Source organism: Theropithecus gelada, chromosome 15, assembly GCF_003255815.1.
Source record: "Theropithecus gelada isolate Dixy chromosome 15, Tgel_1.0, whole genome shotgun sequence".
Taxonomy (NCBI): domain Eukaryota; kingdom Metazoa; phylum Chordata; class Mammalia; order Primates; family Cercopithecidae; genus Theropithecus; species Theropithecus gelada.
This window is the reverse complement of record NC_037683.1, coordinates 99,210,502-99,226,609: the sequence shown is the minus strand read 5'-3', so window position 1 is coordinate 99,226,609 and position 16,108 is coordinate 99,210,502. Positions and strand designations below refer to the sequence as shown.

General features: G+C 43.7%; 1 protein-coding gene and 1 pseudogene across 4 annotated transcripts in view; both read right to left on the bottom strand.

The window, feature by feature from the left end:
* Nucleotides 1-3,675, bottom strand: part of NAA35 (N(alpha)-acetyltransferase 35, NatC auxiliary subunit) — a 92,662-nt gene extending 88,987 nt beyond the window's left edge. Inside the window, exons 1-2 of one of the 3 annotated variants that reach the window (XM_025360243.1) lie at nucleotides 2,828-3,675; nucleotides 2,416-2,544 (exon numbers count right to left, since the gene is read on the bottom strand). In XM_025360243.1, coding sequence (XP_025216028.1) covers nucleotides 2,416-2,539 — 124 coding nt within the window. In that variant the 5' untranslated portion in view covers nucleotides 2,540-2,544; nucleotides 2,828-3,675. The remainder of the gene's footprint in view (nucleotides 1-2,415; nucleotides 2,545-2,827) is intronic. The other 2 variants (XM_025360242.1, XM_025360241.1) reach the window with 2 other exon arrangements.
* A 29-nt stretch (nucleotides 3,676-3,704) lies between these two features.
* On the bottom strand, nucleotides 3,705-11,428 carry LOC112607756 (annotated as a pseudogene). Its single transcript, XR_003115904.1, has 4 exons — nucleotides 10,922-11,428; nucleotides 9,998-10,647; nucleotides 9,432-9,711; nucleotides 3,705-3,929 (listed from the first exon to the last, which is right to left on the bottom strand). The product of XR_003115904.1 is annotated as a ribosomal L1 domain-containing protein 1 pseudogene (transcript).
* Nucleotides 11,429-16,108: the final 4,680 nt, after the last annotated feature.

The following is a 16,108-nucleotide window of genomic DNA, read 5'->3' as shown; positions in this document are numbered from 1 at the left end:
CATGTTGTAAAATGCAAACTCTTCCATGAATTTCTAAGATAAAACAGGAAATTATAAAGATATCTTGTATCTACGAATTAAGACACTTTGAACTCTACCCATAAGATCTGAGAAGGAGAGGTTGAGAAGCAGTGTACACGCTCACTCTCCTCTGCAGTCACCAAAAGTTTAAGGAACACATCATCTCTCATGTTTCTTTCACCTCTCCAGCAACATGAACTTATTCATTCTCATATGTTACCCTTCTCCATTCTGTCAAGGCCTAGTCCAAGGCCTTAATGCCCTAATCTGGGCTGAGTGCAAACCTTGTCTAAGGTTATAGATTCTTTTCATCCTAATCCATCATAAATTATGCTAGTAGAGAAACTTTATATGCTTTCAACTCTAAATTAAATACCTTGAGTAACAACAGTTACCATCATTGAATGCTACTACAGATCCAGTACTTTATATCCACTGTCTCATTTAATCCCCAAAATTCTCTAAAGAAGTTCTGTTTTCCAGAGTAGAAAACTAAGATTCAGATTAATTAAACTCCAAGGAAACTAAACTAGTAAGTGACAGAGTTAGGACTCCAGCCCATATCTGACTATAAAGCTTACTCATTACTTACGGAGAAACTACTCCGTCCAAGCCACTGTACTGATCAAGGGGAATAAAATTTCAATCTTACGCTCAAATCCATTAAAAAACTCCTACTGCCTATAAAACTAGCTCAAACTAAAAAAACAAAAACAAACAGAAAACATCAATGGCACTAAAGACCCTCTATAATTCCCAGCATTGAAAACTGTTTTGTGGCCAAGCAAAATTACTTATTATTCCCCTAACATAAAATCCTCACTGAACTCTGACTCATATAGTTCATCTCAGTCTAGAATAACTCTGTCACCTCCCCTCGTAAAAACTCTGTCTCCTTAAGGCCCAATCCAAGCCACATGTCCTTCAAAAACCTTCCCTATTTAGGTTAATAATTACAGCCTCCTAATAGAGATTACTTAAAATCAGTGCAAGATGACAGATATAATCCACTTAATAGTCTAAGATCTCTGAGCACAAAAACTACACTGTAACTTGACACTGCTTTGTCTCTTCCTTAGACAGACATATATGGGCAGTCACTCAACCCCCAGTCTTATGTTCTTTCCACTGTTTCACTGAGGCTATAAAAAGTGATCTCAAAACAAAGGCTGGCACATGATTTACCATTTTGCTTATATATAGCTGGCTCCCTTTCCACCTGCAGCTGCCCCAAGTCTTTACTCCTCCTCTTCAGAGCACTATCCAAACACACCCCAACCATCATCAAAAGACCTAAGCTGCTTGAGACAATACGAGCCAGCCATCAGGTGTGAATTCCGTCATCAGTCCTCCTCTGTCACTTAGAAATATACTTTTATCTTCATCCTAACTTCAGTCCTTCCTGTCTCAATGTATCCCTATGCTTTTCCCCAATTTCTCTACCATCTCCTTGATCTCATCCTCTCTTTAACGTTCAAGCTCTCACTCCAGTATTTGTTCCTTTCCCTTCAGTCTCTCCCTAGACTCTTTCTCCTCAACCAACAAGCATGTTCATTTCCCCATTTATTCCTGTTTATTGAATTTACTATGTGCCAGGAACTGTTCTGTGTACTAGGGTTACAGAGCTTATATTCCAGTGAGTGAGACTGAAAATAAACAAGAAATAATGGAAAATTATGGCTTCTGAAAAAGATAAGTTGTATGAGGAAAATAAAAAGTGATTCAACTGAGGTGGAATTGCAGAGGAGAGAATGAGGGGTTGTTCTGAGGTCCTCACCAGGGAGGTAACACTTAAGAAGAATTGTGTGAAAGCTAGGGGCAAAGTAATTTAAAAGAGAGAAAACAAAAAATGCAAACACCTGGGAGAACCACTTTGGTGTGCATCACGAAGAGATAAGAAAGACCTGTGACTGCAATGTAATAAGTCTGGCAGAGGCAGTGGCACATAAATGAAACCTGAGTGGTAGACAGGGACCAGATTTTATAGACCCATAGGGAAGGAGTTTGGATTTTATTCTACCTGCAACAGGAAGCCACTGGATGATCTTAAGCAAGGAATGATGTGATCTGATCATTCTGAAACCTCAAACATACAAAAATACCACCATCTTTTAGATTAACTGTTTTCCACAGTTAAGAAATTACTGCTCTCTCTAACCTGTTAAAGTAAGAAAAAATCAATTTTAAAAAACTTTCTTAACATCTGTATTTAATGCTGTATCAAATATATGCTTGCTTTAAAGTTAAAATTAGAGGATACAGAGTAAGTGTGGCTAACAAACTCAACAAACCACACTCACCTGTTGATTTCATCGAATGAGGTAAGTTTAGAAAGCACAATAGTCATTCTACCCCTCTCAGATGTTGAACTTCTAATCCAAAAATCAGACTCACCTCGACAAGCTTCTTCAAAATCTTGGGTAATGTCCACCCAGTTTGTATTGCTTTTTTCCATTTTTTCTGGCATACTGAGCTCCCATCCTGAATCATCATCATCTACAGAAGCTTTCATAACCATTATGCCTGTAAAATTAATACTGATGTAAGAGAGAGTTTGTAGTTTTCTGGGCAAGAGCATTTGCAGAAATGTGTGTTTGTTTAAGTATGGGATGAAGTCTTACTAAACTCTTTAAAGCAGAACTCTTCTGAGTCTAAGGACAGTCCTGCAAAGAATCATCTTAATGCAATCAAATCTCACGTCAATTAACAATCCTGCTGCTTATTTACTATTAGCCCACCACCCACCAGGGCCCATAAATACTTTGCCTTCCTACCGTTTAAGAAGAAAAATTACAAACCATCTCACCACTGGCCCGAATAGAACAACTCCAGAGCTTCCAACTTTCAATAATAGCCACAAATGACCAAAGCACTATTCAGGGTCCCCTCTCGCAGCCCAGGACCCCACGCGGCAACTACCGAAGTCAATCAAGGCAGCCCTTCACCTGGCCAGAGCTCGCTGGGACCTTTCCCGGGCCAGGGCCGGCCCGGACCCAGGCAGAACCTCGCCGGGAGGAATGAGGAGCCGGCACGCACCGCAGGGTCCCAGCGGCCGGGCTTAGGGCCGGGGCACACCTGAGGCGGGCACCCGCTTCCCTTCCGCCCCGCCCGGGTCAGCCCGGCCCAGCCCCGGTCCCACTGGGCGCGTAAGCAAGGACAGAGCTGTCGCCGCGCAGGAGGGCGGGCACGTCCGGCGCCGGATCGTCGCCTCGGCAACACCGGGCAAGGCCGGGGCCTCGGCCGACAGCGGGCACTGGAGAGCCCGCGGCCCCTACCTGACGCGCAGCGGGAGGGCCGGGGCAGCAGGGTGACCTGGGGTCCTCAGGGCCCGCCACACGCGCGGGGGGCTACGGCTCTTGGACACACAAGCGAGAGGGTTTCAATGGCTACGCAGGGGCGGTCCCTACCTACTTCTCCCGTGGTCACCCGCGCCGCCACGCACTGTCCGGACCACGGAAATAACGACGCCGCCTCTGCCGCCGCCGCCCCCTCCCCTCTCAGCCCAGCCCGACCGACGGCGTGCACGCATGCGTACGCCAGGGGCGCGCGACCCCGCCCCCTCTGCCTTACTCCCGGGACTTCGCGCTCCCCGGCCACACCCCCTCCCTCGCCACCGCCTCTGTTCGGCCGACGGCGGCCGCCTTCTCTTCTCGCGAGATTAGAGACGATCGCGAGACCGGAAGTTATCTTCTTTTTCCACCCTCTGTGGGCGCCCTGGGTAGTGGGCGGTTCCCGGAAAGAGACGGAGCGCGGAGCCCCAGAGCCCGGCCCGTCTGCGCTGCCCTCTGGGAATTTCTTAGAAAGGTGACGCGAAGGCTGGAGGAAACCGTGGAGGTTTGCGTAGACCTTTGTGGTTGCGAGCACCAACGAGCAGCCAAGCTCCGAGAGCAATAACGTGCTACTGCTGCCTGACAACGGATTTATGTTTCCTATACAGCGCCTGGGAGTTTCGTGAGGGAACATAGAATAAAAATATCTGCAAAGTCAAGCCAGACATTTAATTTAAGATTCCTAAATATTTCAGATTTTTAAAAATTTATTAATAAAATGATCAGTTTTTAAATGGGGTTACATAAATAGACGGGCACAAGTAAGAAGCACATCTTTATCACCACCTGTTCTTTAGGATGGCCCAAAATTAAAAGATAATACCAAATGTTGGCAAGGATGCAGAGCAACTGGACCTCTGATATGTTGGTGGTGGTAATGCAAAATGGTACAACTACTTTGGAAAACTTACAATCTTTTCTTGTAATCTTACACTTTATCATATGATCCAGTAATCTACGAATTTACCTAGGTACAAAAGCGTATATTCATACAGAGGCTTGTATGTTAATATTCATACCAGCTTCGTTTTGCTTTGTTTTTGTTTGAGACAGAATGTTGCTCTTGTTGCCCATGCTAGAGTGCAGTGACCTGATCTTGGCTCATTGCAACCTCCGCCTTTCAGGTTCAAGCGATTCTCGTGCCTCAGCCTCCCGAGTATCTGGGATTACAGGCACCTGCCACCACGCCAGGCTGTTTTTTGTATTTTTAGTAGAGACGGGGTTTCACCATGTTGGTCAGGATGGTCTCAAATTCCAGACCTCATGATCCACCCACCTTGGCCTCCCAAAGTGCTGGGATTACAGGCGTGAGCCACCGTGCGTGGCCCAACTTTGTTTTTAATAATCAAAAACTGCAAACCACCCAAATGTCCATCAACTGTTGAATAAAAACAACTTGTGGCATATCTATACAATGTAATGAATGTAATTATCAATAAACAGGGATCAACAACTTGATGTACAACATGAATGAATTTCAAAAATATATTGAGTAAAAGAAATCAGGCTGAGCATGGTGGCTCATGCGTATAATCCCAATGCTTTGGGAGGCCGGCAGGTGGAGAGGTCGGGTTGGAGACTAGCTTGACCAACCTGGTGAAATCCTGTCTCTACTAAAAATACCAAAAAATTAGCCGGGCATGGTGGTGTGCGCCTGTAATCCCAGCTACTTGGGAAGCTGAGGCAGGGGAATCGCTTGAACTCAGGAGGCAGAGGTTGCTGTGAGCCGAGATGGCGCCATTGCACTCCAACCTGGGTGACAGAGTAAGACTCCGTCTCAAAAAAAAAAAAGGAAGAAGGAAGAAGCAGAAGAAGAAAGAAGAAGAAGAAGAAGAAGAAGAAAAAGAAGAAGGAAGGAGGGAGGGAGGGAGGGAGGGAAGGAAGGAAGGAAGGAAGGAAGGAAGGAAGGAAGGAAGGAAGGANGAGAGAGGAAGGAAGGAAGGAAGGAAGGAAGGAAGGAAGGAAGGAAGGAAGGAAGGAAGGAAGGAAGGAAAAATCAAATGTGAGACCCCAAGCTCTTAAAAGACATCTATAGTGACAGAAAACAGATTAGCAGCTGCTCAGGGCTCAAGAAGAGCCTGACTTGGATAGAGCTTGATTTGAAGTGATGTAAATATTCTGTTTTTGATCAAGGTAGTGGCTGTGTGGGTGAATACATTTGTAAAATTTCACTGAAGTATATACTTACAATGTGTACGTTTTATTGTTTGTAAATCAAACTTCACAAAAGTTGGTTTAAAAAAATTAAAAATGGCCAGGCGCAGTGGCTCATGCCTGTAATCCCAGCCCTTTGGGAGGCTGAGACAGGTGGATCACATGAAGTCAGGAGTTCAAGACCAGCCTGGTCAACATGGTGAAACCCTATCTCTACTAAAAACACAAAAATTACCCAGGCGTGGCGGCATGCGCCTGTACTCCCAGCTACTCAGGAGGCTGAGGCAGGAGAATTGCTTGAACCTGGGAGGCATAGGTTGCAGTGAGCCGAAATCTTGCGACTGCACTCCAGCCTGGGCAACAGCAAGACTCTGCCTCAAAAAATTAAAAAAATTAAAAATGCCTATCTCTCTTACAGAATAATTTCCCAAGGGCAGAAGTTCTGACTGTTTTGAACTAAGCTGTGTCCCCAGCACTTAGGGCAGTGGTTGGCCTATAGTAGGTACTCACTAAATACATTTGAGGATGAGAATGTAGAAAAGAGTTACAATAAAGTAGAAACATGGGGCTGGGCGCGATGGCTCAAACCTGTAATCCCAGCACTTTGGGAGGCCGAGACGGGCGGATCACAAGGTCAGGAGATCGAGACCATCCTGGCTAACACGGTGAAATCCCGTCTCTACTAAAAAATACAAAAAACCAGCCGGGCGAGGTGGCGGGCGCCTGTAGTCCCAGCTACACGGGAGGCTGAGGCAGGAGAATGGTGTGAACACGGGAGGTGGAGCTTGCAGTGAGCTGAGATCCGGCCACTGCACTCCAGCCTGGGCGACAGAGCAAGAGTCCGTCTCAAAAAAAATAAAAAAATAAAGTAGAAACATATGTGCTAGTTTTCCAAAACTGTTTAATGATCTTTGCAGGACCATGAGATATCTGGAAAAGGATGAGTTGACTGCATCTGAGTTGTTCAGGATCATGTATGGGTTGTGACAAAAACTGATAGAGGAAAGAACACTCTTTTCTTGTAAATAAGACTGCTTCAGCACTTACATATATTTCAAATATACATATATATCTGAAGCACAAATATACACACACATACATATTTTAAATACACAAATATATACACATATATATTTCAAATACACATTTATAACCAGAACAGGGCAGCCAAGTAAAACCATTTTAATTTATTTACTATAACTGTAATTTATTTGATATCCATATTTGATTTCTACTAACCTCTCTAATTTAAAAACCATTTTCCCTGAGAAACGTTTAACTTCTGATGACATCCAATGTTCTTCCTAATGTTGAAAAAGCAATGGGCTGTTTAGACATAAACTGTGATGAATGGATGCAAAAGAACTGATTGACAAATAAAGATCTACCCAAACAACATACAGAGTAGATGGCCATTTTTGGAGAGAGAGAAGTTAATTCCAACAAGTCTAAATCCTGTTGCTAGCAGATAAAATCCTAACTATTCCATGATTAAACACTTGTGTTGAGATGAAATTTAGCTTAATGTCATTGTATTGTACTGACACAGGAACCCAGTGTTACATGAGTTTGATAAGAGCAGAGTGCAAGTCAAAGTGGATTTTTACATCAGTTTTACCATTAAATAAATTAAGGAGGACCTAAAGGCTGCAGACAGCTCAGAGAAATATTTTCAGAAAAGGAAACAGAGTTAACATATCCTACTGTATCATGGGGCAGAAAGAAACATGGCACTGTTTTTGTGAGTTTTTAAATATGGATAATATCAAAATATCAGTTTAGTTCGTCCTACTATATTTATTTATTTATTTTTGAGACAGGGTCTCCCTCTCTCACCCAGGCTGTTGTGCAGTGGCACAATCTCAGCTCACTGCAGGCTTGACCCTGGGCTCAAGTGATCCTCCCACCTCAGCCTTCAAAGTACCTAGGACTACCGATGCATGCCACCACTCCTGGCTAATTTTTTGCATTTTTGGTAGAGATGGAGTTTTGCCATGTTGCCCAGGCTAGTCTCAAACTCCTGAGCTCAGGCAATCCACCCGTCTCAGCCTCCCAAAGTGCTGGGATTACAGGCATGAGCCACCATGTCCGGCCTATGTTCTCCTTCTTAAAAGTCTGACATTTAACGTATCTTAAGAATACACACTAAGCCTGGTGTGGTGGCATGTGCCAACAGTCCCAGCTACCCATAAGGCTGAGACAGGAGGAGCACTTGACTCCAGGAGTTTAGGGCCAGCCGAGGCAACTGATGAGACCCCCTGTCTCTTGAAAAAATAATATATAGTAATCCAATAAAATTATTAAAAAGTTAAACTGCTGTACTAGGGGAAAATGTGTAATCATCCTCCGTATAATGTTTATAATATATCAACATTTTAAATATGTCGTTATATTTTCCCACAGTATTTTTAAAACTAAGATACTAGTGTCGCAGTTTCGCCAATAACCTTAATGTAGCAGGTTCTCATTGTCTGAACTAGTACCTCGGGGACTTTGTCCTACATCCAAGAAAAGTAAGGAGCTTGGACACAAAGCTGCGTTGGAGTGACAGTTTAAGAAGTCAAAGAAGAAAGCTCTCTGCAGCAGAGAGGGGAGTCCAAGTGGACTGCTGGGTTATAGCTGAATTCAAAAGTTTTATAAGAAATTCCTCTCGGTTGGGTGCGGTGGCTCAAGCCTGTAATCCCAGCACTTTGAGAGGCTGAGGCGGGCAGATCACGAAGTCAGGAGATTGAGACCATCCTGGCTAACAAAGTGAAACCCCGTCTCTACTAAAAAATACAAAAAAAAATTAGCCGGGCATCGTGGCCGGCACCTGTAGTCCCAGCTACTCAGGAAGCTGAGGCAGGAGAATGGCGTGAACCCTGGAGGCGGAGCTTGCAGTGAGCCGAGATCGCGCCGCTGCACTCCAGCCTGGGTGACAGAGCAAGACCCCGTCTCAGGGTAGAGGAGGTAGGGCGGGGGGCGCCTGGGCGGGGAAAGAAACTCCTCTCATCTCTGTAACAGTTCGAGTGACTTACCAGTAAAGCTGTCTGTGCAACTCCCCTTATCTTACGCAGCTGTGGGTATGTCTCTAGACAAGCACAAAGCACTGCTTCTCTTGTTTGTATAACTGTGGGTAAGATCCCCCTCCTTCCTGTGCAAGCTCCCAACGTGTATATGCCTGAAAACGGGAGGAAACTTTTTCCTGGGAGCTTGCTATTTGTACAGAGAACAAAGGGCTTCTGTGCTGGACCCTGTCTGCTTATCTGTCTGCAGGTGCAGCCTGAGTTTTTTTTCCCAGGGTTGTTTTATTTTTGCCTGTTGCTATGACTTTTCAGGCAGGCCGCTTCTGCAGTCTGAATTTTCCCCAAATGGGTCTTCCTTTCCTTCTCCTTCATTAGTGCTATTAATTACTACTAATTGCCACTGTTCACTAGTCTTATTGTTTAATAACATTTATGTAACAGAAAAATAATGCAGAATATATAATTTCAAATAAACCTCTATTAAAATAATACATCGTATGTCAGAATCACCTACAGAGGCTTTAAGAAATCTTTTTTTTTTTTTTTTTTTCCTGAGACGGAGTCTTGCTCTGTGGCCCAGGCTGGAGTGCAGTGGCAACATCTCGGCTCACTGCAAGCTCAGGCCTCCCGGGTTCTCCTGCCTCAGCCTCCAGAGTAGCTGGGACTACAGGCGCCCACCACCACGCCCAGCTAATTTTTTGTGTGTTTTTAGTAGAGATGGGGTTTCACCGTGTTAGCCAGGATGGTCTCTATCTCCTGACCTTGTGATCTGCCGGCCTCGGCCTCCCAAAGTGCTGGAATTACAGGCATGAGCCACCGCGCCCGGCCAAATCTTGAAGTCCGAGCCTCTCACCCTTGGAGAAGGCTGCAAAGCGGGTCAGGACCCCAGTAGTTCTAAAAAGCTCTTCAGGTGGTTCTTTACTTTGGGTTTTGGGGGTCGTTTTAGGGGGCTACGGGAAGCTTTTGTCACAGATTTACGAAGGGTAGCAAAAAAATTGGCCTCTGGCTTTTTTGTACCTGTCTCTGACTTTTTGCCCCAGACAAGGATTTGTTTTCCTTCACTGACTCATTGATTTTTGGCTTCTTCCCTGGGCCTTTCCATGGGGTCTCAGACTGCAGCCTTTGGGGTATCAGAGGCTGGCAATGCCTTTCTCTTCTTCCCACCAGGTGTGTGGGGATCAGGACTCTTTTCTGGAGACTTCCTTCTATAGCATGTTTTTTTTCTGTTTTGTTTTGCTTTTGTTTTTGTTTTTGTTTTTGAGACGGAGGCTTGCTCTTGTTGCCCAGGCTGGAATGCAATGGCGCGATCTCCACTCACCACAACCTCCGCCTCCCCTGGGTTCAAGCAATTCTCCTGCCTCAGCCTCCCGAGTAGCTGGGATTACAGGCGTGTGCCACCACACCCAGCTAATTTTGTATTTTCAGTAGAGATGGGGTTTCTCCATGTTGGTCAGGCTGGTCTCAAACTCCCGACCTCAGGGAATCCGCCCACCTCGGCCTATAGCACATTTTTCAGTCTGTATATTTTCATTAGCTGGAGTTTTTCCTATGGTTACCGGTTGTAAAATTTCATCTTTTGATTCATTTGTCACTTTATCTAGGGCTTTTCCTCTGCCGCAATTTTTATCCTCATGCTCTGGTGTCTATTTCTTCTTTGATTATGGTTTCTTCACTGCAGTGCCACCATTTTTAGGTGCCACCTCATCTTTACTTAGGACTGATGCAGGCTTCCTAGCCTGTTGCCTTATCTTTTTGTTTTTGTTCCTCTCCTTTTGTTTTTCAACATTTTTTTTCTCTTCGTTTTCTCCTCGCTGCTTTTTTCTACTTATTAAACATAAATTTTCTGGTGGCTTCATCCCAATTGTTGACAAACAAGGAAAAAATAGGAAGGGCAACCGATTTCTCAGTTTTCACAAACAGGAATTTCACGCTCTCCCACTTCTCTGGCAATTTTTCTGAAAGTCGTTTTGCGACAGCAACAATGTTTTCAATGATGTGCTCAATCTGCATCCCAGTGTGACCGATGTGTATAGCACTGCAAGAACCACTTTTAGAAATACTTAGGCGGTTCCACCTATACATTCATTGATCTCTCTTGATAAAATTCCTAGACAGAAGGTTTACAGATACTGAAACTACTGGAACTTGCCTTTTTTTTTTTTTTCTTTTTGAGACAGAGTCTCGCTCTGTCGCCAGGCTGGAGTGCAGTGGCACGATCTCAGCTCACTGCAACCTCCACCTCCCGGGTTCAAGCGATTCTCCTGCCTCAGCCTCCTGAGTAGCTGGGACTACAGGCGCCCGCCACTTCGCCCAGCTAATTTTTTGTGTTTTCAGTAGAGACGGGGTTTCATCGTGTTAGCCGGGATGGTCTCCATCTCCTGACCTCGTGATCCGCCGGCCTCAGCCTGATACTGGAACTTTCTTTGATAGAAATGTCTCCTAATGTGTGAGGGTAAGAGCCACCTAATTCTGGCATCAGTATGGAAGGAGTCAAAACTGCTCAGAAGGTGGAGCTTGGCTTCATAGGCTTTATATTCCTTTTTTAAAGTTTTGGAGGGGGATAATCTGAGATGTAGTTTTAATTCCATGCTTGTTCAAAAGCTTTCTATAGAACTGGTCTGTCTTTTCAGGAGTTGAATTGAGTTCATCCTTGGTAAATAAACAGATTTCTCCTAAATGTGATTGAATACCATGAGGCAAGGACAATCTGACCCTCAGTTCTTTACTTGGAATTTTCCATACCACCATTAAAAATAAATTTTCATTCTTGTTCAAAAGCAATCTGGGATCATTTTTCCTGGACTTGCGATGTGTCAACAGAGTGTCCACTGCCTTTCTAACCTGCTCTTTGTCCAGCTGCTTCAGTGCTGTCGGGGACTCTGGAGTCGAGCTAGCGGTTGCAGTCGCAGCTGAAGTTGATTTTGTTTTCATCTTGTGAAGATGCGCCTAGAAATTGGTTTTTATTTCCACAAGCTATGTATGAGAGTGCTTGCTTTCCCAAAGCCTTACCAATAAAGTATATGGTCAAACTTTTGGATTTTTGCCAAGCTGTTAAGTGATAAAAAATATTCAGTATAGTTCTAATTTGCATTCTCTTATCATGAGTGGGGTGGAGAATATATCTTTTTAATGACCATTTGCATCTTTTTCTATGATCAGTCCATGCCTGTCTCTAACCCATTTTTCTATAGGATCATTGATGACGATGATGATGATGATTATTATTATTATTTTTTGGAGACAGAGTTTCGCTCTTGTAGTCCAGGCTGGAGTTCAGTGGTGCAATTTTGGCTCACTGTAACCTCCACCTCTCAGGTTCAAGGGAGTCTCCTGCCTCAGCCTCCCAAGTAGCTGGGAGTACAGGCATATGCCACCACGCCTGGCTACTTTTTTGTATTTTTAATAGAAACGGGGTTTCACCATGTTAGCCAAGCTGGTCTTGAACTGCTGACCTCAGGTGATCTGCCCACCTCGGCCTCCCAAAGTGCTGGGATTACGGGTGTGAGCCACCACGCCTGGCCAATTATTTTCTTTTCTGTTTTTAAGAAGCTCTATATATTAACTCTTGATTGAAGCTGCAATTTTTGTAAGCCAGTGTGTCACTTGTCCTTTTTACTTTGTCTTTGTATTTGCTATGTGAAACTATTTTTGGTCAATTTTGCCAAAAAAGACATCATTTACAACTAGGGGTATTACTGTGATCTCATAAAAAAAAAATGATGCAAAAGAAGTGAGCTTCAAATGGCCTACTGAGTGACCCCAACATTTAGAGGTCAGGTAGAGGAAGAGGACCTAATAAAGGATTCAGAGTAAACAGCAGAAGAAAAACCAGAAGAGTGTGCTTCACCGAATCTGAGAGAGACATTAACTCCCAATTATTAGCCTAATAACAATATACCTACATAACATAATATTTAATATATGTTTTTCTTTTAAAATTCTTTCTCAAATCACTTTGACATTAATAATTAATTTTCAAGCAGTTTCCTGGGGTCTATCAGTATGTGAATTTTTTACAAAAAAAATTAACTACATTTGTAGATTTCTTACATTTCATCAATGAATTGCCTAATGCGTAGATATTGAAACTCTTAAGTTTTTGTCAAAAGGGAAGTAAACATAAGACACATCAACCAATTGCAGATATAATATAAAATTAATAAACTTAGGCTGGGTGCGGTTGGCTCGTGCCTGTAAGCCCAGCACTTTCAAAGGCTGAGGCAGGGAGGATCGCTTGAGCCCAGGAGTTCGAGCCCAGCCTGGGCAACATGGGAAAACACTATCTCTACAAAAAGCAAACAAGCAAACAAAAAAACTCCACAAAAATAATTGTCCAGGCATGGTGGCACATGCCTGTAGTCCCCGCTACTTGGGAGGCTGAGGCAGGAGGATCACCTGAGCACAGGAGGTCAAGGCTACAGTAAGCTGAGATTGCACCACTGCACTCCAGCCTAGGCAACAGTGAAACCCTGTCTCAAAATTGGATAAATAAATAAAAATAAAAATAAATTTAAAAGTAGAAATAATAAATATTGAAAGGACTTATGAATTAGATAAACTTTAGGTCCTATTTAAAATAAACTGTAAACAATTTGAAGCCGTTGAATAAATGTGAACACTGACCAGATATTTGATGTTATTAAGAAATTAAAATTGGCCAGGCACTGTGGCTTACGCCTGTAACCCCAGCACTTTGGGAGGCCGAGGCAGGTGGATCACAAGGTCAGGAGTTCAAGACCAGCCTGGCCAAGATGGTGAAACCCCACCTCTACTAAAAATACAAAAAAAATTACCTGGACGTGGTGGTAGGCGCCTGTAATCCCAGCTACTCGGGAGGCTGAGGCAGCAGAATAGCTTGAACTTGGAGGGCAGAGGTTGCAGTGAGCTGAGATCATGCCACTGTACTCCAGCCTGGGCAACAGAGTGAGACTCTGTCTCAAAATAAATAAATAAATAAAATAAAAAAGAAATCAAAATTTTCAGGTGGGATAATGACATTGTGGTAACCTTTTTAAAAAATGTATGTCTTTTGGAGAGCCATACTGAAATACTTATGAATGAAAATATATGATGCTTGATATTTGCCTCAAAATCATTCAGTGGGGCTGGGGATGAATGGAGAGAGGGAATAAGATTTGTTGATAATTGTGGAAGATGGTGATGAATATAAGAGTTCATTTTACTATTCTCTCTACTTTTGTACATATTTAATATTTTCATAATAAGAGTTTTCTAAACTGGGCACAGTAGCTCACACCTATAATCCCAGCACTTTGGGAGGGTGAGGTAGGGGGATTGACTGAGACCAGGAATTCAAGACCAGACTGAGCAACATAGTGAGATCCTGTCTCTACGAATTTTAAAAGTTAGCTGGGCATGGTGGTGTGGCCTATAGTCCCAGCCACTCAGTCCCATACTCAGGAGACTGAGGCGAGAGGATCCCTTGAGCCCAGGAATTCTAGGCAGCAGTGAGCTATGATCACACCCCAGCCTGGGCAACAAAGCAAGACCCTGTCTCAAAAAACAAATTTCAGTTTCTATTGACTTTATCTCATTGAAGGAGAAAATAATCATTACTCTGCTGTATTACCATTGTCCCAGCAATATGAGTAACATGAAACATTGCAACAGGTATGTTGCTGCAAAATAAAACATGTTGGCGTGGAAAGTGCAAAGTAAATTGGGGAATTTAAAGTAATCTTGCCTTAAATGTTACATCAAACAGTTACTGTTCAGTGACTTAAATTCTCTTTTAGTGCTTATTATAATTTTATTATATATAATATATTAATATAAATATATATTTTTATTTTTTTACTTAATTCTCTTTTTCGTAAGGTACTTCAACTCTCACCTGTTCTAGTGTCTCCTCCCTAGCCCTCACTAACCTCTCCTTGCCAGAGATTTTCTCTTCATACTTGCCGGTCGTCTACAGACATTGAGGAGGGGCAGTCATAAGCCATATGGAATCAGGGAGATGTCAGGTCCTGGTGCTTCTTAAATACACTCTCTTGTTTCAACTTCACCCTACACTCTGCCTCTAGGGGTACCTGGCTCCATCAGTTCCTGAGTCTTCTGGGCAGTTCTGTGGTACAAAAGAGGTGGTTGCCCAGATTTCCCACCAATGGTTCATGAGTCAACCTTCCTGAATGGCTAAGTCATTGTCCCCTTCCATCTGTCTCATACTTCCAAAGGTTTGGTTTTTCTTCACCCATTCATTCTGTCCTTGTGTCTTTTATAGAGACTAATACCTTTGTTCAGTTCTCCATATTTAACTGGCTAAGGATCTTGAGCAAGTGTCCTGAACATGATAAATCCCAGTGTCCTCATTTGTGAAACAGACTGTGTTGCTTAAAGTTCGAGAATCAGAGACTTTCATGAACCTATACAAAATTACATAATGTAATAATTTTCAATTTTCTGATATCTCAGTTATTCAGTTCCACTTGACCACATTATCTAGAGGCTATTTATCTTGGTACTGAAAGGTAAGTTCAAGTACTTTACTTTTGTCACATTCATGGCTGCTGATACCATTTTTAATTTTTTTATTTTTAAATTTAATTTTTTTTTAGAGACAGGGTCTCACTCTGTCACCTGAGCTGGAGTACAGTGGCTATTCACAGGTGTGGTCATAGCTCACTGCAGTCTTGAACTCCTGAGCTCAAGCCATCCTCCTGCCTTGGCTTCCGCAGTAGCTAGGACCATAGGCTCATGCTACCACGCCAAACTTGATCCCATTTTTTTTTTTTTTTTTGAGACAGAGTCTCATTCTGTCACCCAGGCTGGATGGAGTGCAGTGGCACGATCTCGGCTCACTGCAAGCTCCGTCCCCCGGGTTCACACCATTCTTCTGCCTCAGCCTCCCTGAGTAGCTGCCTGTCACCACGCCCAGCTAATTTTCTTTTTTCTTTCTTTCTTTCTTTTCTTTCTTTTTTTTTTTTTTTTGTATTTTTAGTAGAGACAGGGTTTCACCATGTTAGCCAGGATGGTCTCGATCTCCTGACCTCATGATCCACCCGCCTCAGCCTCCCAAAGTGCTGGGATTACAGGCGTGAGCCACCGCGCCTGGCCCCCTTTTTTTTTTTTTCTCTTGTGGAGATGGAGTTTCACTCTTGTTGCCCAGGCTGGGGTGTAATGGTGTGATCTCGGCTCACCACAACCTCCACCTCCTGGGTTCAAACGATTCTCCTGCCTCAGCCTCCCAAATAGCTGAGATTACAGACATGTGCTATCATGCCTGGCTAATTTTGTATTTTCAGTAGAGACAGGGTTTCTCCATATTGGTCAGGCTGGTCTTGAACTCCCGACCTCAGGTTATCCGCCCGCCTCGGCCTCCCAAAGTGCTAGGATTACAAGCATGAGCCAGCGCACCCAGCCTGATCCCATTTTTAAACATCTTTGAGGAGAAGACCTACTACCATCTCTTTGAAAATGCATTCCAGAGGATTCCTTGAGCCCAGGAGTTTGAGGTTACAGTGAGCTATGATTTTGCCATTGCACTCCAGCCTGGGTTACACGGCAAGACCAAGAAGGAACGAAGGAAGGGAGGGAGGGACAGAGGGAGGGAGGGAAGGAAAGAGAAAGAAAGGAGGGAAG